General features: G+C 38.1%; 3 protein-coding genes and 1 pseudogene across 7 annotated transcripts in view; 2 read left to right on the top strand and 2 right to left on the bottom strand.

Annotated features, from left to right (window-relative positions):
- The window catches only part of TRAPPC13 (trafficking protein particle complex subunit 13), a 34,070-nt gene extending 27,632 nt beyond the window's left edge, over positions 1-6,438 (bottom strand). For all 4 annotated transcript variants that reach the window (XM_007176025.3, XM_007176026.2, XM_007176027.3 and 1 more), the window contains exon 1: positions 6,298-6,438. In XM_007176025.3, the coding sequence (XP_007176087.1) occupies positions 6,298-6,343 (46 nt within the window). In that variant the 5' untranslated portion in view covers positions 6,344-6,438. The remainder of the gene's footprint in view (positions 1-6,297) is intronic.
- Positions 1,715-6,433, bottom strand: SHLD3 (shieldin complex subunit 3). 2 transcript variants are annotated; one of them, XM_057541046.1, is made up of 2 exons: positions 4,054-4,637; positions 1,715-3,340 (listed from the first exon to the last, which is right to left on the bottom strand). In XM_057541046.1, exon 2 carries the CDS (start codon positions 3,219-3,221, stop codon positions 2,466-2,468), a length of 756 nt encoding a protein of 251 aa, XP_057397029.1. In that variant the 5' UTR covers positions 3,222-3,340; positions 4,054-4,637; the 3' UTR covers positions 1,715-2,465. The 2 variants fall into 2 exon arrangements, with proteins under 2 accessions (XP_057397029.1, XP_057397028.1); XM_057541045.1 differs by lacking the exon at positions 4,054-4,637 and adding an exon at positions 6,298-6,433 and having other exon boundaries at positions 1,741-3,340.
- Positions 6,439-7,017: 579 nt separating the features above from the next.
- Positions 7,018-26,336, top strand: part of TRIM23 (tripartite motif containing 23) — a 39,024-nt gene continuing 19,705 nt past the window's right edge. Inside the window, exons 1-3 of the mRNA XM_007176029.2 lie at positions 7,018-7,174; positions 11,748-11,910; positions 17,505-17,626. Coding sequence (XP_007176091.1) covers positions 7,094-7,174; positions 11,748-11,910; positions 17,505-17,626 — 366 coding nt within the window. The 5' untranslated portion in view covers positions 7,018-7,093. The remainder of the gene's footprint in view (positions 7,175-11,747; positions 11,911-17,504; positions 17,627-26,336) is intronic.
- LOC114236932 (F-box only protein 27-like) lies at positions 14,188-15,397 on the top strand (annotated as a pseudogene).

The following is a 26,336-nucleotide window of genomic DNA, read 5'->3' as shown; positions in this document are numbered from 1 at the left end:
TAGGCCAGTTCAACTTACATATACATTTTGCTTGGCCAGAACATTAAAAAAATTATGTCGAATCTTCTTCACTTTCAGAGTCCTTACCACATTCTATAGTCTTACTTTTCTAGTTCCTGAAGGCATTCAAGTTTGTGAACCTTGGAATAATCTGGGGCGTTTTGAGCAGATTAAATCAAAGTGAACCATTATGCAGGAACTCATCTTAGAAATTTTCAAAAAATGGTCTTTAAATTATTTGCTAAGTTGGCAAATAATTTAGTTAAATTCATGTGATGCCCTCCACATCTTTTTTCTTAGAATTTGAGTTAACATTTATTTGAAAGTGGATAGCTCGTCAGGGAAAAATAAAATTATGGCACTGTTGCCACTTTCCTAGAGTAAATGCTTCGGCATTTTACCAAATGCCCTCAGATTCACCTTCCTGCATATGTCTTTGTTTCCCCAATTTATTCATGTCTGTGACTTAGCAGTGGAACCCAGAAATACTGGTGAGCCCTACTATTAGCTAGTGCTAGAATCATCAGTCCTAAGGTTCTTAGGAATACTCTAAGAAGGCTTCAAAGACATGGCAGCGGATTCTAAATTCTTAGCCCTTAATTACTACCTAAGCATTGTCTAGGTAGATAAGTGAATCGCTTCTTCCTTTAAGATCACGGCACTAGTTGCAGTAAAACTCAATCTTCATTTTCCCAGTTCTGATTCACCTTTTCATTGTTTCTCAGAGGGGTAGAAAGCAATTTATACAGAGTAAATTAGAGAAATTTAAATCTGCCACATATGAAGACAAAGAAGCTCTTTTTAATGTGTGATTCTTGAATTTAAAAACTGCTCATAAGAAGCCCATAAGAAAATATTCATAAGAATATTTTCAGTTCTGTGTATAATCATTGCAAAATAATAAAAATGTATCATAAAAGAAATGCTGTGGTCTATATAAGTGACCCTGTCTTATGAGTGCCTAACTTTTAACCCTTGATTAGCAACCTAATGCTAAATAAGACCTGAACAAAAAAAAACCCAAATCCACCATTTATGATTGCCTAATAAGATTAGCCAACTCTTATTTGCAAAGCTCGCTGGTAATAATGAATAACTTCTTGACTTTTCTCCAGCACTCTTGATTGAAAAGTAAGATGACTAATGAACGAAAGAGGAAGTAATTACTGATGAAGTTACCTTGGAAACTCCCTCTACACCTGGTGATTTTTCATTTAAAGACTTTTGGAAGCATTCATGCACATGATGATTATTTTCTACAGAGCTGTCTCATTTGAGACAATAAAAAAGGTATTAAAAGTTAAAAACAAAAGAGTGTTTGGATAGTGTGAAACCTAATTAGAAAAGATAACCTCTTTAGTTAAAAATTGGTAGACTCCTTATGTTTTAAGGAACCTCAGCCAGCTCAGGCTATGAGAAACTCCCCCAGAGGCACATTTACCATGTATTATTGAGCCCCTACCATGCCAGGCACTGTGCTACAAGGCAAATGTGTTTCTGCCTTCCTAATGAGTACAGTCTTACAGGTTTTTTTTCAGGGATATAGTTTAACTACTTAAGAATAGTAACTCTATGTTAGCTCTGTGAGGGCAGGAGCCATGTTTGTCTCCTTCCCTACTTTACTCTAGTACCTAGCTCATGGTACGCATTCAAATTTGTTAAATAAATATACTTTTTAATAAAACTTTTATTATATAATCACTTTGAATATTTTTATAAAATGATGTGTAAACCCCATTTACAACATTTTGCTATGGGAAACCCATGACTCCAAGAACCAGAGCATTAGTAATCAGCAATAACAGTCATTAAGATTGAATTATCTGTATTAAATAAAGAATAACTTGATCTCTTACCCATATTTGATACCTCACTTCAAAAGAGCTTATTGCCTTAAAGATATCATGGTCTTAGACAAATTATACATTTTACACTTTTGTTTCAGAACAACGCATCAACTATTGTCTATTACATATCTTTGGAAATATCGGCAGAATCTGGGCTGGTCTCTCAATTTGAATACCACATTCATGGCACTTGAATACCATTCCCAACAGAACTGGTTTTAGTTTTATTTTTTAAAAAATCATTACACTTTAGGTGAGTAAAGAAAAAATACTGTAAAATTAGATTTTGGGGATTTACCAAAATCCAAACTAGTCACTGTAATTCATAGGAATATCTAATTCAACCATCGGAAAAGTAACAGAACAAAAGGAATAGAACATTTTACCTTTAAATTCAGTAAAAATAATAATTTATCACAATTCATTTAAAAGAAGGCTGCTCAAAGTAAAACGCAGCAAGTTCCTGACTTAAGTGACAAGCCTAGGAATTCACCTGGTATTTATTTCTGGGATACAAACTGTACATATATTACCACACAATTAAAAATTTATTCATCTGTTTCAGTTCCTACTCAGTTCATTCAGAATATTTTTCTTTTTGACAATTAGTGGAATTCATTACATACTAAAAATAACACCATATTTATGCACAAATAAGTTAATCTTCCCAGTAAGAGCTAATCTTCCTTTAAGAAGATTTCCCACATATTCACAGTACATAACATCACAGAACACCCATATCTGGCCTAAATGTCTCTGAATTGTAGCATTACAAGATGGAAGTTCATTGCACCTGATAATTCGATTGAGTTTTGCCCAAATGTCTTCCAGAGTTTGGTTGTTACAAATAGTGTGCTCTATTGTCCATCTTGCTCTATAAAATGAGTGCAAATTTAGTGCCTTTAAACTATCTTGCAATTTTTCAGACAAAGGAAAAATATTTTCAGTACAATTACTGCTGGGACGTGAAACACTCCAAGACCTCTTCTTGTACCGTTTTCCTTTTTCTGATTGTTTATCCAGACTTCCAGAATTAGTCTGTTCATTCAGTGTGTGTGATTGGATTAAGTGCTTCTTTTTTTTCAAATTAGGTTGAAACTCCAGTAGATCTACTGTGCAATCATAACTCTGCAATTTAATATCATGTTCTGAGATGGTTAAGTACTGTCTCACATCTTCAGTTGCCTCTTCAGAAATCACAGGTGGTAATCTTTTAGGTTTGAGTGGAAGTCTGGACCCATCATGCGGAAACCAAGGAATAAATCTTGATAGTGGACGTGTAGGAAAGTCTTGAATTGCTTTCTCTGCAATTTTTGGCAGTTGTGTGGTTTCACTCTCATATGGTCGATAATGTAATATTACTTCTGTAGTCATTCTGCAGTAATCCAGTTACTCTTAATGAAGAGAATATTTCTTAGCTGAGCTCCTCAGAGCTAGAATGCAATTTATAATTACAAGACTCTCTCTCTTTCCAAATCAGAGGGAAACAGGACCTAAAGTGGAAGTATTGCAAAGAATAAGATATGGTAGGGATAGCCTATATACAGATAGGCAGGGAAAAAAGAAAAAAACAAAACCAATTCCAATATGATATTTTACCAAAGTGCTATTGGTAAATGTGAATGTAATCTACAAAACTGGAAATCCTTTCTCTTACCAAAATAAGGGATCTGGATTAGATGCCCTATCATATCCTTTCAGCCTAAAACTGCTAGTAGTCAACATGTTTAACTGAAGAGATATAATGGATTTGGAAGTACTGATATTAATATGTTAGGTAATAATAATCTTAAGACTATAGCAGAAACAAAAGGGAAATTAGTGATTTTTAAAATACTAGATTCAAATGAAGATAATGAACAAAAATGTAATAATACTAAAAAATTTGAGACATGTGAATTGAGGACAATGAACATCACTGTAATTTTTAATCTATTTTGAAGAAAATGGATCATTTTATACTTTAAAATTACATGAATTCTACCAAACAAATATATAGACAGAATACTTAATGATTTTATTTCATTCTCAGTAGTAAATACTGAAAACACGAAAATGGTTTAACTTTGCATTTTAACCATGCTAGAAACTAGTTTCCTGACAAAGTCTCATTTGTATAAATGAGGCACTTAAGCAGTGTCAAAACCTTAGTAGCACGGCTCCTGAATTCCAATTTGGAGGATGAACAAGAAGACTGGAGCCTTACTTTTTTTCCTCTTAGAACACAGATGTCTTCAAGTTGCCCCAAATTAAGTCATCGATAATAAGTTCCAGCATACAGTACACAGGCTCAAGAATGGAGCCTACCAGGATCTGCAAGTTGGGTTTCCTAATCGGGCCCAAAGTTGCCTGAGCCATAATGCAGGCTCTTTCAAATCCTAGCTACCAGAGAAAAAAAACAAGAGGTCAAATCCCTTCTTCCAAAAATCATTAGAGAACTACTTGACGGGGGTTCTCCCATTGCCGGGATGACTGTGAGTGGGGTCTCCTTGGCATGATGTCACAATACTCATTTAACCACTGACTCTGAAAAGTCAAAAGAAGTAACCAATCTCATAATAATTCTTTTCCTTACTGTTAACGTCCACTGACTGACAGATCTGGCAACTCAAATTCATAAAGGACTGTGATCCTTAACGTCCATAATTTTAATATGGATCTAAATATAGATAGCATATTCTTTCAAGAATAATGCTTTTATTTTTTTCTTCCCTTTTCCTTACATTTTCACATTTTAAGACATGCCATTGAGAATTCTTTCATTGTCGTCTGAGCTTACTCAGTGCTGTATTCCAGGGACACTGATGTTGTGAGAGCTCCTTAATATTTTACATACACATGAAAGTAAACTTATATGACAATACAAATTGATATATTTGGCATCCAACATAGGTAAAATTAAAACTTGTGAAAATTCTTGGATAACTAGAACAGTGGGGAAGAATGGGGCCAAAGAGCTTTAAGAAAGCTGAAACTAACACTGAATTTCAAAGCACTTGTCCTCTTAGGTTGCTAAAATACTCTTCTCCAGGAACCTTCTGTTTTGGAAAATAGAAAATACCTGGGAAAGACTACTGTAGCAGCCTAAAAGGACTATGGCAGTTAGCCTCCACATCACTGGAATTTAACTGTATTTAATAGCTTCCAATTTGTATAAAATGATACCTATCAGCTAACAGAACTGCTCTAAATTCCCATCAAACTACTAATGGAATGATATCTGAAAATGCTCTTTCCTGCATTAGCAGGCAACATGGAGTCTTGGAAAGATGAAGGCCTTGTGTTGAAACATTACCTCAATCATTTACTAGCTGTGCGATCTTGAAAAAGTTTAACTTCTGAGAGTTAAGTAATATATATTTCACATACTACATATGAGTCTGAGATAAAGAACATGACAATTTCTCTTCTTTCTTCAGGAATAAGCCATTTCAGTCCAGGCTAAGCTCACAGGTCCTATTGCTATTACATTAGTTAATGTTTTAGTTTCTTAGTTCTACAGTCAGAGACAGTTCTGATAACCCCAACTATCAGTATATGATTTTATGCTACAAATGAAACTGGTGAGCTTCTGGAAGGTTTGATGCTTACAACATAACTAAGGGGATAAGGGTCCCTCAAAATGGATCCCACAAGTTAGGTAAGTGCAATTCACTTGAGTTCACATGTCTATCGAGCATCTTTTCAGCTCAGTCCAAGAAGATACTGGTAACCACAGAGTAGGGCATCCAAGAAATAAGTGCATTTGTGGTAGTAGAAAACAGATGAAATAAAGCTGAAAGCGTTTCAAATAAAAGGTTTCACAAAACAACAGGAATTCCAGAAAAAGAATGCCCTGCTCATTTCCCCTAAATAATGATCCAATTAAATCATCAAACTTTCTCAAAACTGTTTGCTGTGTATGCAAACTGACATGAATTTCCCCCTATACACAATACTTTGACGTAAACAGTTTTAACAAACCTAAATTATATGTTGTAGTACTATGTATTTCTAAATCCTTGGCACAATACTAGACTAATTTCACAGATGAAGCTGAAGCCTGGTAACTTTGTCATTGCCGCATGAAGAGACAAGAGACAGAAGGAAAAACCACTTTAGATACCCGCTGTTAATCATCTCGGTTCACAAGGCTCTCCCCGGGTAGGGTGGGGACGTCAGCATCTGCGGCTAAAATCTGTCTGGTGACTGCAGCAGCATGTAACAGATTAAGTTATTTACCAGGTATCTATTCCATTCTAACGGGGGCTCTCAAACCTAAAAAGCAAAGAGGAGAAATAGTTTCCTTTCGCTCGGCGCCAAGGAACCAAGCAGGAGGGCGAGCATTGACAGCGTTTAAGAAGGACGAGGCCTATATCCCAGAGGCCAGGTCTATGTGTCAAAGGCTTCGAGAACTAGTGAGAGAAAGGGAGAAAACAGATTAAAGGGAGTCGGGTTCGCAAAAGTTTACCTTTCAGGGCCAGCAAGTGCTCCTGTTTGGCGGGATTCACTTCCATTTTGACCGGCACGTTGGACCCACTGCCTACGGAGGCTGAAGAGGGTCAATCAGCTCGGAAGAAGACAGAAAAGCGCACGTTCGGGAAGACAGGGCATCAAACACACTCCCAACAGTTTCTCTCTGCCGGTGGTGCCTTAAATTCTCTTCTTACCACGTCCTTTACGAACCCAACCGCTTTTTTACCAAAGCCATCTCTTGCCTCTTAGAGACCTATACATAAAATACTTCTCTATTTTCCAGTCACAAGCACACACCGCGACTTCAAGAAACCACTCCTCGGTGACAACTCACGGCCTCCCAAATACCTACATTGCAGAGTAAATGATATAGATGTGGCATGCTGGGACTTGTAGTTCAAAAGCCGCAGGGCATGCAGGGACATGTAGTCCCCTCTCGCCCCGTCCGTTTTGCAGTTGGGGAGAAGAGGTCGTTCCTGGAGCGGGAATTTCACCCCAAAACTTTACTTTTGTTTTATCCCTTCTTTTTCCTCTTAATTTTACTCCTTCCATCAATTTCAGACTCCTCAATAATAACAATAAAAAATAACAAAGTACCCACGCACAGGCCTGCGAACCCAAACACCTAGCGGCTGGCGGGAGGATACGAGAAGAGACCGTCCCAGCAGCGCCCCGCGTGGTACTGCGCCTGTGCGCCTCCGGCGAGCGCCGAGGCTTCTGGGTAGGTGGCTCTACCCCGCCCATCAGGTGAAGGCCTTGAGGGCTGTTTCTGCGGCGCCGCTCGTCCTAGGATGGCTGCCCTGGTTGTAAACAAGCCTGGAGCGGGACTAGACAGTGGTCGTCAGGGCAGCCGGGGGACGGCCGTGGTGAAGGTGAGGGACCTTGCGTGCTCTGTTCTCCACCATCGGCCTCCCTTCTGTTTATCCCGGAGATCTGGCGGCAGCACCGCGGCCCTGCCTTTTTTTGGGCGGGATGCGCGGCCTCTGGCCCCTCTCGGCTTTACAAGCCTGTCTCTCGCCTCCGGACCTTTATCCCAGCAGGCCTGAGGTTACCTGGTCTTCTGGTCACGCTAGTCCTCTGCTTGGAGTCGCCAACGGGGACGTTTGTGAAAAGGAGCTAATGGGCCTGGGAGAGTGACCTGGGCTGGTCTTTCCCCAGGCCCTCTGTTTTTAGTTAAGCCCAACAGGCATTAATTAGCTTATTTTTAGGAAATTGAGCCGTTATTATCGCCAGGTACTAAGTTAGGTATTTTAGCTCGTTAATATCTGTTTAGGAGGTAAGTGTTGATTCCAGTCCTAAAGGTGAGGAAACTCAGGTTTCAGTTAACATTGTGTAGCAGAACCAGAGTTGACTGGCTGTAAAGTATGCTTTTCACTATCGCACTACTTCTGTAATCAGACCTCTGTTATTGGTTGACCCGCCTCCTCCTCCTTTGGGAGTACGGTCTGTCAACACCTTTGAGAAGTCTCCAACAGCCCCATTAACGCTGGGGAATATGAATTACCCTGTGCTTGAAGTTTGAAATTCTAACGTGTGTAAATGCTCTAAAGTGGGTTTACTAAAAATTCAGATGAAGTATGTAGAATTCACTTTTCCATAGGTAGATAGATCTGAAAGGGAGAACTGATCTTAAAGGTTTGTAGAATAACCTTCAGGATCATCTGTAGTCTGAGATATTGGCAATTCTTATTCCTGGCTACATATTAGAATCACTGAGGACTTAAAATTAAAAAAAAAAAAAGAAACTACTTAATCCCCCATTTCTGAGTAAGTTGACATCAGTATATATTTTGCAGTCCCAGAGTGATTTTAATGTGCAACTAGGATTCAGAACCACTGGACCAGATATCAGAAGTTCTTTTAAGATCTTGAGTAATAGACACCTATGGTTTTTCACCTAATGTTGGTTTTATGTGACAACAAATGATACATTTCTGCTTACAACTGTATTATCAATCAGTATTGGTGGTTGTTGATTTATCTGACCTTTATATATTAATGAAGTTATTCTGAAGGTACATAGCATATCTGAGATGCAGAGGAGCCCTCTTATTATTCAACTTGTATGGTTGAGATTTTATTTATTGAATTGTGCTTTTTCTATGTAGAGAATACCTGAAGGTTATTTTGTGAATTAACTTCAATTAAGAAGTAATTGGAATGGATATTATTGCTGTTATCTACTTTTGTTACCCTGTTTGCCTTAAAATCTGAAAAATATACCAAAGCCTGATGTAACTCCAGTTTATTATAGCACAGAGTTTGATAAATTAGAGGCTCATTTTGTTAATCTTAATTTTTATGTGTAAATTGTGACTGAGATGTGCAGTAGGATAGTCCTTTTTGGCAAGATCCTCATGCTGTAATTTGTAAGAAATACAGTGGCATAAATTTAAAAAAAATCTCACAGATGAAAGCAAGAAGTGTTCATTGGAAGGTAAAAGTTGAAGTATATAATGGTAATATATATATATGTAAAATGGCTTCTTGCTTAATGAACAAGTAGATGATGACAGGGTTTTTATCGTTACGAAAAACAGACCAAAGTTGGTCCTTACATTCACAAAAGACTAGTGAGCTTTCTTAGTCCTTTGAAAATATGGCCTGGTGTATTAAAATTTGATTTACACGTAATAAGTTTGAAGCCCTCTTTGGCATATTGTGAAGTTTGTAAAATAAAGAGCTTTTTTCCTATCTAGGACTTAATTTCTTATGCTGTTAGCCACAATTCCTATTAATAAATACTGAAGAAAAAATTTCTTACTCTTATTTGCTGAGTTGATGCAAAATAGTCTAATAACTATTTTTGGAATTATGTTTGGTTTACTAATCAGTGGAATTTTACTAGTGCTTTTTGGAAAAAAACCTATGGTCGCAACATGAGTAAGTTCTCTTATCTTGTGTAATGATGGGGTTAGAGATGAATGAAAAAAGTAAAATTTTAATTTGGTTCTTTGGAGTTTATTGTCATATATAAGTTTAATATGGTGTCACTATAGTGAGGACATTTATTTAAAATGTTGCATCTATAATACCTAATTCTGTTGTGAATATCTTTTCTGTATTTAGTTGAATTTGATATTTAAGTGAGGATTTTTTTTCTTTTGTTCTTTTTTTTAAAGTGAGGATATTTAAGTGAAACTTTTTTCCTGCCTTTTTAAAAAATACAGGATAATTTGAAGTGTGTGTATTGTGTGTGTGTGTATGTGTATATATATATATGATTTATGTGTAGCTGTTGCCCAGCTGTTTCCATTCCTCAAAGAGAACTACAATTCGAATATAATGTTTCCTGTGTATCTTGCCAGAAAGATAGTATGCTTGTAAAACAATATATATGAAAATATATGCTCTCTTTATTTCCTTTCCTTTATGCAAAAGTTAAATATTCTATGTCGTTTTTCACTTTGCTTTGTTGATATGGAATCATTCTGTGTTTGTACATAAAAAATTTCCTAACTTTTCCTCCCCAGATTGCGCAGTTTTGCAGTATATGAATGTGCCATAATTTATTTTCCATATATATTTACTTTGTTTCTAATCTTTTGCTAATGCAAAAGGTGCTCTAAGGAATAGCATATAGATCTTTTCACACATGTGATATTTGTAGGATAAACTCCTGGAGGTAGAATTACTAAGCTATTCAAACTTTTGATAGGTATTGCCAAATTGCCTTCCATAGAGGCTATATCAGTCAATAAACATTTCACAGCAACCAGCAGTTTATTTATTCTCCCACACTTTCACTAGCACAAAGTGTTACCAACTTTTAAAAATCTAATCTGAAAAAAAGTATATTGGGATAGCTTCAACTGACTTCAAAATGTTTTGGGTGAGATTGGACACCTTTTCATATAATTAATGAGCTGTTTTCTTTTCCTTTTCTGTGAACTATGTGTTACACTTCAGCTTCTTTTGAACCGTACGGAGATGCAAGCCAGCTATGAATTATCAGTTTATTTACAGTGAAAGATGTTTACATTTCAAGCACTGACTCCAGTTTAATTGTGGAGTTAAGATTAAAATTTTAATGGATTAAGTCTGACTTCCACTCTGGGTTTTCTGTTTTTTACCTTGTATTATGCATTTGTTGGGGGATGGTGGTTGGCTGTTTTAAAAATTTTATTTTGTTGGACTTCATTAATATAAGCATGTAGGTGCTTGGTCTTTGGAATACCCTGTTCCTGAGGGCTTTTTGGTCTAACAGGGAAAGACAGGCTGGAACGCCAATAAAAGTATTAAGGTGTTTTGGATGTTAAGATCGACACTTATCCATGGTACACGGGGGCCCAAAGGATAGTGTGTTCATTTACGAATTTGTTGGTTTATTAATGTAAAAAAAGAATCCACTAGGAAAATGTCTATTTAGCTGTTTCTTCAGCATTAGCATAAAGAAAGAGGCAAAAACAGTTTGTTATGTGCTGTGAACTACAAATTGTTTGATATAGTTTGAGAATAGAGTTTGGAAGGGAAGAGAAGCAATAGGACAGGGGCCAGATTGTAGTAGGTCGTGGATGGTGGGCACCGAGTTCGGGGTACAATCAAACAGTTCAGTGTGGGTATTTTTAAAAAATTAATTAAATTGTGAAACACTTCAGGTATATTAAGAAATAAAAGTACCTTCATTGATATAAATATAGTTTGTTGACTAATTATAAAACAAACTGATGGACCGGGGAATCAGAATATGCCGCTTCTTGTCACCTTTCTTTCTCTCTTTTTAGTTGAAGTATAGTTGATTTTTTTTTTTTTAATTTAAGTATAGTTGATTTGTCACCTTTCTTTTGACTGACTACGTGGCCTTGAGCAAGTCATGTACTTGTAATTGGAACTAGATAAAGAAAATATTTTCTGTTTTCTAACCCAGGGGCATATGTATTAATCGAGAACAAGGAATTGAAATTTAAGTCTAATTGCATTCTTATCTTTACATTGTATAATGTAAATGAATAGTATAAGACACTTGAAAATTACTTATAGTCTTTTCTTAACAAGTTCTTTATAATTTACAAGGTAAGTTTTCATCCTAGCACATATTTCAAATTATTTTTGTCCAAATTAATGATGGTTTTTTGAGGGTTAGGTAATTGCAGAGAAATTGTTTAAGAACCCAACTTCGGTAGAGTTATATATGGTTACAGATTCAGATGTAATGAATCATGTCACAATTTTCAAAAGCTAAAGATGTTAGTGTACAATGTTATCTTGATCCCTAACACTTACCCTTTCAAGGAGATTTCACTATGATATAATTGTGGTAAGATCTGTCAGATGAAAGGATAAAAGGTGATTTAAGATTTTATACCTAGACCGTATTTTTCATGGAGGAATAAAGTAATTTAACAAGATTGATTCATTAAATTAGATCAGGTTTTTCTTTTTAGCCTGAAATATTTATGCTTTTAAAGTCATTTAAAGAGCACATGTGTCCTTTCCAAATATTAGGTGCTGGAGTGTGGAGTTTGTGAAGATGTCTTTTCTTTGCAAGGAGACAAAGTTCCTCGCCTTCTGCTTTGTGGCCACACAGTCTGTCATGACTGTCTCACTCGGCTGCCTCTTCATGGAAGAGCAATCCGTTGCCCTTTTGATCGACAAGTAACAGACCTAGGTAGGAAAAAATATATATAAAATTGTTCACGTAATACAAATATCATAAAAAACAATTTTTTTCTACTTGATTTTAAAAATCATAAAATTCTGGGAATTCCCTGGCGGTCCAGTGGTTAGGACTCTGGGCTTCTACTGCAGGGGCCACGGGTTTGATCCCTAGTTGGGGAGCATGCTGTGGTGCAGCCAAAAAAAAAAAAAAAAAAATTATAAAATTCCAAGGAGGTTTCAGTTTCTATTAAAGCCAGTAGTCTTGAAGCTATAAACTAGCCCACTCTTAGGTACTAATTTTATTTCATCTTCTGAAATTTTTATATTCAGTACTTATAGATCAATAGTTTTAAGACACCTGAGAAAAACATACTAACCTTTTTCATTTGCCTGTAAAGCAGGGTTTACCTTAGACATGAATAGGCCAATAATGAAAATACAGGTAAGTAATTTGAGTTTCAGCATGTTGTTATTTACTGATATCTGAGGCAGAAATGTTTGTAGCTAGTGATAACTACTAACTACTCCTTGTTTTCTGTTAAAATGAATTTAAAGGTCTGGTGGATTTTTTTCAGTTTCCTGCATACTTTTATTTATTTTATTTATTTATTTTAAAAATAAATTTATTTATTTATTTTTGGCTACGTTGGGTCTTCGTTGCTGTGCATGGACTTTCTCTAGTTGAGGTGAGCGGGGGGCTACTCTTCCTTGTGCGTGGGCTTCTCGTGGAGCACAGGCTCTAAGCGCGTGGGCTTCAGTAGTTGGGGCACGTGGGCTCGGTGGTTCTGTCTCGTTAGCTGTGGAGCACAGGCTCAGTAGTTGTGGCACATGGGCTTAGTTGCTCCGTGGCATGTGGGATCTTCCTGGACCAGGGAACGAACCCATGTTCCCTGCATTGGCAGGCGGATTCTTAGCCACTGCACCACCAGGGAAGTCCCCCTACATACTTTTAAAACTTCACTTTATATTTTTCAAAATGAATTAATTACTGTGGGATACCGGATTTGGAAATAACATTTATTAACATTTGAACAGTTACTTTACAACCATAAATTCTGTGTTTATTCTTTTTAATAATTGAATTTCTCCAAAAGTAATAGTTTAAGGTTGTCAGTTTTTTTCAGGTCAGTAGCACTAATTGTTTTAAGACTGTTTTAATGTATTCATACTATATGTCAAGTGGAACACATTTAAAATAATTTAACCACCAAAAAAAGGAAGCAAGAGTACCCAGATTTTTAGACTGAAAAGCTTTAAAATGCTAAGAAGCATGGTTGTAAAATATTTTCTTGTAAGGAAAGAATGGGTTTCTTAAGGTTTTGGTAGTCCTTGATTTAAGTAAGTAGTATGCCCATTTGCCAGAAAACTAATATAGGAAAGTGTTAGCATTAACTTACTGTTAGCCAAGAAATAATAAAGTGGAGGGGGGAGATGTCTATTTTGACATTCTTTTATTTGGCCTTTTATTCTGTAATTTATATATATCATACCATCTTCTTTATATTAAACTATATAGAAGTACTAATATTTTGCACACAGAGGATGGACCCTTCCACCACTTTGAAGGGCACTGTCTTCTCTACATAAATGCCACAGTGTGGGTTGTTATCATCCTCACTGTGATAAACTAGGAATTTATGACAGGTAATGGTTAGTCATATCCTAGGTTGAAATCAGACATGATTGCTATCATATCAACATTAGAAAAAACAAGCAAACCAACAACTCTGCCTCAGGTATAGGTTGTAATTATTATAGGTAATTACTATAGCTTGTAGGTAAGATTTTTGCCGTGATTCCAGCCTACGGAATATGTGTTAATGACCTTTGCTATAGTTTGCTGTCATTGTTTTTTAATCTATTTTTAAATGTATTCTAGAAATAATGTATATATACATTGCAGAAAATTTGAAAACTCTATTAAAAAGTATAAAGAAGAAAAAAAATCATTTTTTGCTTCTAAAGAAGCAAATTACTGTTTTTTTTTCCATTATGGTTTATTACAGGATATTGAATATAGTTCCCTGTGCTATATAGTAGCACCTTGTTTATCCATTCTGTATATAATCGTTTGCATCTGCTAATCCCAAACTCCCAATCTCCCCCCCGCCATGCCCCAACCCCCCAAACTATTGTTAATATGAGAGAATCAGAATTAGAATTCTTCTCTAGTTCAAGAATAGTATCAGAGTCAGAGGGAGGATGGGGCTGGGGCGGGGGGGCAGGGGTCTGGGGCTGGGTATTAGGAAGGGAGGGGCAGGGGAATAAAAAGGGCGGAGGTGGAGAAGGGAGCACGTGAGGCAAGGTGATGGCCCACCAGGGAGGAGCAATGGCTGAGATGCCCACAGTGGCAGCCGGGCCTGGCGAGGAGACCACGCACGTGCACCTCAGCCTCCATGGGCCTGCCCGCCAGAGTCTCCGCTCCGGACCCCGAACCCGAGGAGGCGCTGGGTCTGGGCCAACTGCCCATGGAGCTGCTCGAGATGGTGCTGAGCCACGTGCCCCCACACATGCTGCTCGGGTACTGCCGCTGGGTGTGCCGGTGCTGGCGTGACCTGGTGGACTGCCAGGACGTGAGGCTGAGCATCCTGGCCCGAGACCGTGCTGCCCTGTCACCTGTCCTCCACACCTACCTGCCCCCCGCTGACGACCTCAGGCCCTGCATCCTGGGCTGCTTCTGCAAGCGAGGACCGATAGGACGCAACCTGCTCCGGAACCCCAAGGGCCTAGAAGGCTTCCGGGACTGGATGATGCAGAGCAGTGGAGACGGCTGGGGAGAGGAGGATAACTTGGAGGTCAGGCCTGGGGCCGCTTCCCGGGCCTCCTTCCTGTCTGCCTACAAGGTGGTGTCACAAGAAGGAAATGTTGGACCTGGAGGAGGAGGGTCTGTGGCCAGAACTCCTGTATAGTGGAAAGATTGAGATTTGTGTCTCTGCCAGGTGGACAGACCAACAAGGCACGGCCTGTGTATATGAGCTAACTGTCCAACTTCTAGATGCCAACCAGACCATGCTGCATAATTTCTCTCCTATGCGTGTTTCCATCCGGCAAGGTAGAAACTGTCCGCTTTGAGGTCAACCATGTGTTCTTCAGCTTCAAGATTGGTGTCCGCTTTGTGTCTGTTGAACACTGGGTTTGGGACTTGGGGTTCTGGCCTGAACAAAATGGAATCTATCTGCCCAATGCCAGTGTGATTCCACGGGTACATCCGTTCAAATGAAGGACTGTCCTAGTAAAACAACCTGACCGTGCTTTCCAGGAGCTGGGACCATTAGCTGGGCCATCTCATTAATCAGGCGCTTATAGCTCCTGGCATCCTGGGACCTGCTGGGGCCCATCGAGGGTCCTACTGGGCCCTGTCTTTAGAATCTGGAAGCTACTAGAAGAATGTTCTTCCGTCAGATTTACAGCTGCTGCTGCTGTAAGGCAGCCCCTGGTCTATTGAGTGGAAACCCACAGTGAGCACAGGGAAATGCTGGGTTGGGAGAGGCCCTCACCCTCCCCTCACACCAGGCCCTTGAAACCACCTTTTGTGGTTTCAAGACTGGGACCAGGACTCAGAGCTGAAAGTCAAACTAGCTCCAAAAATGTTTGGAGACAGAGGTTTCTGTCCACCCTGTGAACAATGAAGTGGTCCCCTGAGCCCAACCCTACCCTGAATTGTATGGTGTATAAAATCATTTTGTTGTTTTGAAATTCTTTTCAAACATGGAGAGAATAAATATATTTTATTTATAAAATATCTGCCAATCATAGGTAATAAAGGTATTATTTTGCCAAAAAAAAAAAAAAAGAATAGTATCAGTAGTTGTTTGTCATGGTTATTAATACTGGTCAGCATTACTTATGGTTCTTCTCTTCCGTTCGCACGGTAAAATTACACTTCCCTGCCCTCTTATGATTAGGTAGGAAGAGCTGTGTGATTTCCCTTTAACCAGTGAAATTATGAGTAGAAGTGAAGTGTTAACTTCCAGGTAGAAGCTGTTAAGAATGGATTTATGATGGTTTGCAGTAAATCCTTCTCCCTGCTATAGTGAGGTGGTCCAGGTGGTTGGAGCCGCAGTGGCCTGTGTCCCCTGATTGTGGACAGTAGGGAACAGAGCCTCTCTTGTCTTCACCAGCCCTTGAGCTGCTGCGTGAGCAAAAAGCAAATCTTCGTTGCTTTAAGCCATTGAGATTTTAGAGTTATTTTGACAGTTACAGGAGTATTAAGTGATATACTAGGCAGTAGATAGATACTGCCTAGATACTGCTAGGAGTTTACGTGTATGTGTTTACTATATAATGACAGTATTTGGATATCGTCAAGATAATACTTTTAAATAAAGGACTCAGTATACTTCTTAATCTTTTATGAATAAAGTGGATAGAACTCAGCTTGAGGTAGAATACGTGTGAAAAATTAAAACAGTTGAGAAAGCCCTGTGGGGTGGCAAGGTTGAGGCCCTGCCCTTCCCTTCCCTTCCCTTCCCTTCCCTTCATCTTCCTTTCTTCCTTCCTTTTTTTCTTCCCTCCCTTCCTCCCTTAGAAAAGAGAGGCCAAGAGGAAGGGGAGCCATGTAGCCAATGACCCCATCATCCTTTTATTTATTTGCTTTTTTGTATTAGGTGGCAGCTTTGTGTCACATGGTATTTGTTGTATAGAAGCTCATCATAACAGACAGATATTCCTTCTAATTGCTGAAGGATCCTGCTCTTATTTATAGGCTTAGGAAGAGTTTGTGTGTGTGTTTGCACGTGTGCATGTGTGTATGCACATGCCCATATTGTGTGGGCACACGTGCGTGCACATATGAATGCTTACCTGGCCTTTTATGGTCAGTTCTGGGGAAAAGAAGCATTGGTCCTTATTCAAATGTGCCTAGATTCTTACCTACCTAAAAGGGACTATTGTCATGCCTTAGTGTGAAGCTCTGTGTATTTGTGTGAGAAAGAGCTTATATGTTCATTGACTGCTGTTAGGTTCTAGGTTAGATGAGGGGTGGGGAAAATATTATCTTTAGCTGTTATAGTTTCAGTTTACTTAAGAGACGGACTTATTTTTGGTTAAGTGTATCTTTCATACAGTGGTTTTCAAACATGAGTCATAGCTTATTTGTAGTCATAAAATCAATTTAATTGGTTGTGAATAGGATTTTTTAAAAAGAAATAGAACAAAAACCATCAGAGTGTGTCGCAAACTGTGAGGGTGAATATTGGTGTGTAAATCTTTTGTTTCAGGTGTGTGTGTGTGTGTGTGTGTGTGTTATCCTGGGTTGCAATGTGAAATGTATTTCTTGCTGTAGGTTGCTGTTAAAAATATTTAAAGCACTTGTTTTAGTATATGTAGTAAAAGTCAGTGACAAAATAGGATTTATAAAGTTAAATTATAGAAAAATAATAGAACTTTAAAATATGTTTCTACTTAGAATGCTAAGGAGTTCTGTATTTTAAAGAGAATATTAAGACAACTGTTATAGCATTAACAGAAAATGGAGAAACTTTGAATTTTTAAAATTTAGATATTATTGATTGAACTATGAGACATAGAAATTACTATTGAGATTTGAGGTAAAATAAATAATATTCCATTTTGTTAGATTTAGTTTTTATTTTTATATTCTAGGAGATTCAGGTGTCTGGGGATTGAAAAAAAATTTTGCTTTATTGGAGCTTTTGGAACGACTACAGAATGGGCATATTGGTCAGTATGGAGCTGCAGAAGAAGCCATTGGGATATCTGGAGAGGTATTGATTGAACTTGTTGAAATTTTTGTTATGAGCATGAATTTTTTCTTTTAGTTTAAAATATTTGCTATTAGATGCACAATATTACCTTACTTACCCCAGCAGGTAGGATTCCAGAAACACAACTTTTCATTACATTATAGTTCTGAAGGCAACAAAATCCCCAACCAAACAAAAGTAAAACTGAAATTTGAATTCTTTGAAAATGCTGTACCCAAAGTATGTTTAGTGTATGAACTTGTTTCCTTATCATCATTAATTCTATCTAAGGGTAAAGTGAAAAAGTAAGATTATGGATGAATAAGAAGGATGTGTAAGCTACATTAAAGCAGAGGATGCAAAAGTGAATCATTCAACAGTAAAGCACAGAGAAAGAAAGAGGAACTCCATGAAAGGGGCCTTTTAGTGTAGAGGCAGAATGCCTTAAAGATAGCAGTAGCTCCTGAGGGAATTACTATTAAATATCTTCATGAAAAGTTAAATTGTGCATAGATGTACTCTCTTTATCCAGACAGGTAAGTATCCAGTAAATATTAGAAGACCACTAACACAAATTAAAATACATTTTTTTTTTCCCTTTATAAATCTATTTATTTATTTATTTATCTTTGGTTGTGTTGGGTCTTCATTTCTGTGCGAGGGCTTTCTCCAGCTGTGGCGAGCGGGGGCCACTGTTCATCGCGGTGCGCCGGCCTCTCAATGTCGCGGCCGCTCCCGCCGCGGAGCACAGGCTCCAGACGCGCAGGCTCAGTAGTTGTGGCTCACGGGCCCAGTTGCTCCGCGGCATGTGGGATCCTCCCAGACCAGGGCTCGAACCCGTGTCCTCTGCATTGGCAGGCAGATTCCCAACCACTGCGCCACCAGGGAAGCCCTAAAATACATTTTTAACACTTATAAAATTGTCTGCATAGCTCATACACTGTTCTGATTGTAGGAATAGTTGTAGTAAATAGCAGTTAATAGTTTTGATGATCAACTTTAAAACCACATGTTTAGTATGAAGGAAAACATGTCAGATTGACTTTTTACTTCTCTTTTATTAGATCATGATTTCCTTATATAAAATGAATCAGTGAAATGGATTTCAAACTGAAGCACTGTTTTCTAAAATTTGCAGTTTTTTCCCATGATTTATCTTTTATCTTTATTTTGAAAGCCATTGAGTATTATCCGATGTTGGTCTTGTAAATTATTTATCAGGTCTGGAAAACAGAAGACATGACTTTTAATTTTACACGTATATATTTCTCATAATTGCAAACAAAACTGTTTAACTTTGGGTTCATTTTTTTATTTAGTGTGATATTGAATGACATCATTGATATATTTTCTAGTTTTTATTTCTGCAAAAATTTATACCAAATCTTTCCCTTTCTAATTATGGCCTTTTAACATGCAGAAAAGTTTTCAAAGATTCTTGAATATCTGACATGTAAAATTTACAACTCATAATGCTTTTTACTAATTCATAAAAATTATAAATATTTAAAAAGTTATGTATGACATAGGGTTTTTGTTGTTGTTGTTGTTTCTTAAATCAGTGATTTTCAACCAGGATAGTGCAGTGGACTCACCTGTGGAGCTTTAGAAAAAATACACAACTTCCACTTCATCTCTCCCTATTGAGAAATAAGTGTTTCTCAGGTTGGGGTCTAGGCATCTGTGTTTTTAAAAGCTTCACTTGGTTATCTAAATAGCATTTGTGCTTCTCTTCTCCTATACATCATGCTGACAAGTAATAGTTAAAGCAGTGAGGATGTATTTACTATCAGTTTTTTCAGTCTTAAAAAAAAAAGACTTCTATCCTCTATTGTCAGTTTCTTGCATGTAAAGTGACGGGATTTTGCAGAAGACATCTTTGCACTAACTGTGAATCTATAACAGTGGTTTTATTTTTGACCTCAAATTCATAGCATATATTGATAATCAATTTTGGAAATACCTTCTCACTTACCTATAGAAATGAGTAGCAAATGACCTTTGTACTTAATTACCAGTATATTTTTATGTATGAAGTCTGGTCAGTTAAAAAAAAAGATTATGGGCTTTTTATATTTCAAAATTTGGCATGTTATTTATTTATGGTTGAACAACAGAAATTTATTTATCTTAATCACAGTTCTGGAGGCTGGTAAGTCCAAGATCAAGGTGTTGGCATTCTGAGACCTCTTCTTTTGGCTTGTAGGCCACGGCTACCTCACTGTGTGCTCACCTGGCCTTTCCTCAGGACATGTGCACAGGGAGAGAGGGAGGGAGATCTGTCTCTTCCTCTTCTTATGATGCCACCTACTGGATTAGGGCCACATCCTTATGGCCTTATTTAACCCTAATTACCTCCTAAAGACCCTATCTCCAAATGGCAGTAACACTGGGGGCTAGGGCTTCAATATATGAATTTTGGAAGAACACAGTTCAGTCCGTAGACCTGGGAAAGTCTATTCTAGGAAGGAAATAAAGATGAATGGGAAGGAGGTAAAGGAGACAGTAGAAGAAGAGAGGCATCCTGTGATGCTTACTCAGATTTTTTAGAAGTCTGACATTGAGGTGAGAGTAAAGGATTGAAATAGGATCCTAAAAGTACACAAGGAGCTACTTTTATTAATACTAAAATTACCTATTGGGAAGCAGGTCCTGTGCTCAGTGCTGTAAATGCAGAAAACAGTAAGACAGTGTTCTTGCCTTCATGCAGCTTATACCTAGTTGATGACACAAACAAGTAGATGATTTCATTATCGTGAAAAGTTCCAAGAGATTATCTCAGTAATGGTAAGGCTTGGTTATAGACACTAGCTCGTCTGCTGAAAATAAAGTGGAATGAATTCACTAAAAATTATTTTAAAAGCATTAAAGACCTGATAAGTTAGGAACAAAAAATCAGGCCAAATCTGAAGGGAAAATGGAAATTCACTGAGATACAGGAGCAAAGAATGTGCTTTTGCCCTGAGGGCATTAGCCTATTCAGGAAAATGTCTGGGTTTTTTAATGGCCTTCAGTGGTGAGGAGGCATAAATCAAATACCAAACCCACACCTAGATGAGACATCCAGCAGAAGACATTCACAATAAGCCAGGACACCAGTTGAAACAGACATGCTATTGCACAGAATTAGATTCAGAGTTTGAATCTTTGGATTGTCCAAGTAATACCCATTTTTGCACTCATATTAAGGTGGTCCACTATTGATAATACAATAAAATCATGAAAAAATAAATATGAATCCCTTTCTAGAGTAAACTACCTTCATCCTAGGTCTCAGTTACCTCTCTAAATAATTTTTTTTGTCTTTCCTTGTATTTTCTTTTTTTCTTTTAATTGCGGTATAGTTGTTTTACAATGTTGTGTTTCTGCTGTACAGCGAAGTGGAGTTCCCTGTGCTATACAGCAGGTTCTTATTAGTTAACTATTTTATACATATTAGTGTATATATATCAATCCCAATCTCCCAGTTCATCACACCCCCCACCCCCTGCTTTCCCCCCTTGGTGTCCATACATTTGTTCTCTACATCTTTATCTCAATTTCTGCCCTGCAAACCCATTCATCTGTACCATTTTTCTAGATTCCACATATATGCGTTAGTATACGATATTTGTTTTTCTCTTTCTGACCTTACTTCACCCTATATGACAGTCTCTAGGTCCATCCACGTCTCTACAAATGACCCAATTTTGTTCCTTTTTATGGCTGAATAATCTTGCATTGTATATATATACCACGTCTTCTTTAACCACTCTTCTGTCGATGGGCATTTAGGTTGCTTCCATGACCTGGCTATTGTAAGTAGTGTTGCAATGAACACTGGGGTGCATGTGTCTTTTTTTTTATTATTATTAAATAGGAACTGCCATTTATTTATTTATTTATTTATTTATTTATTTATTTATTTGCTTTGTTGGGTCTTTGCTGCTGTGAGCGGGCCTTCTCTAGTTGTGGTGAGTGGGCTTCTCATTGCGGTGGCCTGTCGTTGTGGAGCATGGGCTCTAGGCGCGTGGGCTTCAGTACTTGTGGTTCGCAGGCTCTAGAGCACAGGCTCAGCAGCTGTAGCGCATGGGCTTAGTTGCTCCGCGGAATGTGGGATCCTCCCAGACCAGGGCTTGAACTTGTGTCCCCTGCTCCGGCAGGCAGATTCTCAACCACCATGCCACCAGGGAAGCCCACATGTATGTTTTTGAATTATGGTTTTCTCTGGGTATATGCCCAGGATTGGGATTGCTGGGTCATATGGTAATTCTATTTTTCGTGTTTTTAAGGAAACTCCATAGTGTTCTCCATAGTGGCTGTATCGATTTACATTCCCACCAGCAGTGCAAGAGGGTTCCCTTTTCTCCACACCCTCTGCGGCATTTGTTGTTTGTAGATTTTCTGATGATGCCCATTCTAACCAGTGTGAGGTGATACCTCACTGTAGTTTTGATTTGCATTTCTCTAATAATTAGTGATGTTGAGCAGCTTTTCATGTGCCTCTTGGCCATCTATATGTCTTCTTTGGAGAAATGACTATTTAGGTCTTCTGCTCATTTTGTGATTGGGTTGTTTGCTTTTTGATATTGAGCTGCATGAGCTGTTTATATATTTTGGAAATTGATCCTTTGTCCATTGATTCGTTTGCAAATATTTCCTCCCATTCTGAGGGTTGTCTTTGGGTCTTGTTTATAGTTTCTTTTGCTGTGCAAAAGCTTTTAAGTTTAAGTCTGCTGATCTTTTTTGACCCACGTCCTAGAGTAATGGAAATAAAAACAAAAATAAGCATGGTGTATCACATGATTGATTTGTGAATACTGAAGAATCCTTGCATCCCTGGGATAAATCTAACTTGGTCATGGTGTATGATCATTTTAATGTATTGTTGGAGTCAGTTTGCTAGTATTTTGTTGAGGATTTTTGCATCTGTATTCATCAGTGATATTGGTCTGTAATTCTCTTTTTTTGTAGTATGTTTGTCTGGTTTTGGTATCAGGGTGATGGTGGCCTCATAGAGTGAGTTTGGGAGTGTTCCTTCCTCAGCAATTTTTTGGAAGAGTTGAGAAGGATGGGTGTTAGCTCTTCCCTTAATGTTTGATAGAATTCACCTGTGAATCCATCTGGTCCTGGACTTTTGTTTGTTGGAAGATTTTTAATCACAGTTTCAATTTCATTACTTGTGATTGGTCTGTTGATATTTTCTATTTCTTCCTGGTTCAGTCTTGGAAGGTTATACCTTTCTAAGAATTTGTCCATTTTTTCCAGGTTGTCCATTTTATTGGCATAGAGTTGCTTGTAGTAGTCTCTTATGATGCTTTGTGTTTCTGCAGTGTCTGTTGTAACGTCTCCTTTTTCATTTCTAATTTTATTGATTTGAGTCCTCTCCCTCTTTTTCTTGATGAGTCCAGGTAAAGGTTTATCAATTTTATTTATTTCTCAAAGAACCAACTTTTAGTTTTATTGATCTTTGCTATTGTTTTCTTTGTTTCTATTTCATTTGTTTCTGCTCAGATGTTTATGATTCTTCAGACTTTGGGGTTTTTTTGTTCTTCTTTTTCTAGTTCCTTTAGGTGTAAGTTTAGATTGTTTATTTGAGATTTTTCTTGTTTCTTGAGATAGGATTGTTTTGCTATAAGCTTCCCTTTTAGAACTGCTTTTGCTGCATCCCATAGGTTTTGGGTCATCATGTTTTTGTTGTCATTTGTCTCTAGGTATTGTTTGATTTCTTCAGTGATCTCTTGGTTATTTTGTAGCGAATTGTTTACCCTCCACATGTTTGTGTTTTTCACATTTTTTTTCCTGTAATTGATTTCTAATCTCATAGCATTGTGGTCGGAAAAGATGCTTGATATGATTTCAAGTTTCTTATATTTACTGAGGCTTGATTTGTGACCCAAGATGTGATCTATCCTGGAGAATGTTCCATGTGCACTTGAGAGGAAAGTGTAATCTGCTTCTTTCAGATGGAATGTCCTATAAATATCAATTAAATCTATCTGGTTTATTTTGTCATTTAAAGCTTGTGTTTCCTTATTAATTTTCTGTCTGGATTGTCTGTCCATTGGTGTAAGTGAGGTGTTAAAGTCCCCCACTATTATTGTGTTACTGTTGATTTCCCCTTTTATAGCTGTTAGCATTTGCCTTATGTATTGAGGTGCTCCTATGTTAGGTGCATGTATATTTATAATTGTTATATCTTCCTTTTAGATTGATCCCTTGATCATTATGTAGTGTCCTTCCTTGTCTCTTGTAACATCCTTTATTTTAAAGTCTATTTTATCTGATATGAGTATTGCTACTCCAGCTTTCTTTTGATTTCCATTTGCATGGACTGTTTTTTCCATCTCCTCACTTTCTGCCTGTATGTGTCCCTAGGTCTGAAGTGGGTCTCTTGTAGACAGCATCTATATGGGTCTTGTTTTTATATCCATTCAGCGAGCCTGTGTCTTTTGGTTAGAGCATTTAATCCATTCACATTTAAGGTAATTATCAATATGTATGTTCCTATTACCATTTTCTTAATTGTTTTGGGTTTGTTTTTGTAGGTCCTTTTCTTCTCTTGTGTTTCCCACTTAGAGAAGTTCCTTTAGCATTTGTTGTAGAGCTGGTTTGGTGGTGCTGAATTCTCTTAGCTTTTGCTTGTCTGTAAAGCTTTTAATTTCTCCATCAAATCTGAATGAAATCCTTACTGGGTAGAGTATTCTTGATTGCAGCTTCTTCCCTTTCATCACTTTAAATATATTGTACCACTCCCTTCTGGTTTGCTGAGTGTCTGCTGATAAATCAGTGGTTAACCTTACGGGGAGTTCCCTTATATGTTATTTTTTTGTTTTTCCCTTGTTGCTTTTAATAATTTTTCTTTGTCTTTAGTTTTTGCCAATTTGATTACTATGTGTCTGGGTGTGTTTTTCCTTGGTTTTAAACTGCCTGGGACTCTTTGCGCTTCCTGGACTTGGGTGGCTATTTCCTCTCCCACGTTAGGGAAGTTTTCAACTATAATCTCTTCAAATATTTTCTCAGGTCCTTCTCTCTCTCTTCTCCTTCTGGAACCCCTATAATGTGAATGTTGGTGCATTTAATGTTGTCCCAGCGGTCTCTTAGGCTGTCTTCATTTCTTTTCATTCTTTTTTCTTTATTCTGTTCTGCAGCTGTGATTTCCACCATTTTCTCTTCCAGGTCACTTATCTGTTCTTCTGCCTCCGTTATTCTGCTGTTGATTCCTTCTAGTGTAGTTTTCATTTCAGTTATTGTATTGTTCATCTCTGTTTGTTTGTTCTTTAATTCTTCTAGGTCTTTGTTAAACATTTCTTGCATCTTCTTGATCCTTGCCTCCATTTTTTTTTTTTCCCAAGGTCCTGGATCTTCTTCACTATCATTATTCTGAATTCTTTTTCTGGAAGGTTGCCTATCTCCACTTCATTTAGTTGTTTTTCTGGGGTTTTATCTGATTCCTTCATCTGCTACATAGCCCTCTGCCTTTTCATCTTGTCTATCTTTCTGTGAATGTGGTTTTTGTTCCACAGCCTGCAGGATTGTAGTTCTTCTTGCTTCTGCTGTCTGCCTTCTGGTGGATGAGGCTATCTAAGAGGCTTGTGCAAGCTTCCTGATGGGAGGGACTGGTGGTGGGTAGAGCTGGGTGTTGCTCTAGTGGCCAGAGCTCAGTAAAACATTAATCTGCTTGTCTGCTGATGGGTGGGGCTGTGTTTCCTCCCTGTTGGTTGTTTGGCCTGAGGCGACCCAGCACTGGAGCCTGCAGGCTCTTTGGTGGGGCTAAGGGCGGATTCTGGGAGGGCTCGTGCCAATGAGTACTTCCCAGAACTTCTGCTGCCAGTGTCCTTGTCCTCAAGGTGAGCCACAGCTGCCCCCTGCCTCTGCAGGAGACCCTCCAACACTAGCAGGTAGGTCTGGTTCAGTCTCCTGTGGGGTCACTGCTCCTTCCCCCTGGGTCCTGGTGCGCAGACTACTTTGTGTGTGCCCTACAAGAGTGGAGCTTCTGTTTCCCCCAGTCCTGTCTACGTCTTGCAGTCAAATCCTGCTGTCCTTCAAAGTCCAGTTCTCTGGGGATTACTCTTCCTATTGCCAGCCCCCTAGGTTGGGAAGCCTGACGTGGGGCTGAGAACCTTCACTCCAGTGGGTGGACTTTTCTCCAGTTTGTGATTTGCTCACCTAGCGGTTATGGGATTTGATTTTATTGTGATTGCTCCCCTCCTACCATCTCATTGCAGTTTCTCCTTTGTCTTTGGTTGTGGGGTATGTTCTCTGGTGAGTGCTAGTGTATTCCTGTCGATGATTGTTCAGCAGTTAGTTGTGATTCCGGTGCTCTCACAGGAGGGAGTGAGCTCATGTCCTTCTACTCCGCCATCTTGAACCAGTCTCTCAAAATTTGGCATGTTATGATGATTGGGGTTCAGTTTAAAAAAATTTTTTATATTGAAGCATAGTTAATTTACAGTGCTCTGTTAGTTTCAAGTGTACAGCAACATGATTCGGTTGCTGTACACCTGAACCATGATACATATATTCATATACATGATACATATATTCTTTTTCAGATTCTTTTCCTTTATAGGTTATTACAAGATATTGAGTATAGTTCCCTGTGCTGTACAGTAGGTCCTTGTTGTTTACCTGTTTTATATATAGTAGTGTGTATTTGTTAATCCCAAACTCCTAATTTATTTCTCCTCCCCCTCCCTTGCTATCTATCCCCTTTGGTAACCATAAGTTTGTTTTCTATGTCTGTGAGTCA

This window comes from Balaenoptera acutorostrata, chromosome 2, assembly GCF_949987535.1.
Source record: "Balaenoptera acutorostrata chromosome 2, mBalAcu1.1, whole genome shotgun sequence".
Taxonomy (NCBI): Eukaryota; Metazoa; Chordata; class Mammalia; order Artiodactyla; family Balaenopteridae; genus Balaenoptera; species Balaenoptera acutorostrata.
The sequence above is the reverse complement of the archived record's forward strand: the minus strand, read 5'-3'. Positions and strand labels throughout refer to the sequence as shown.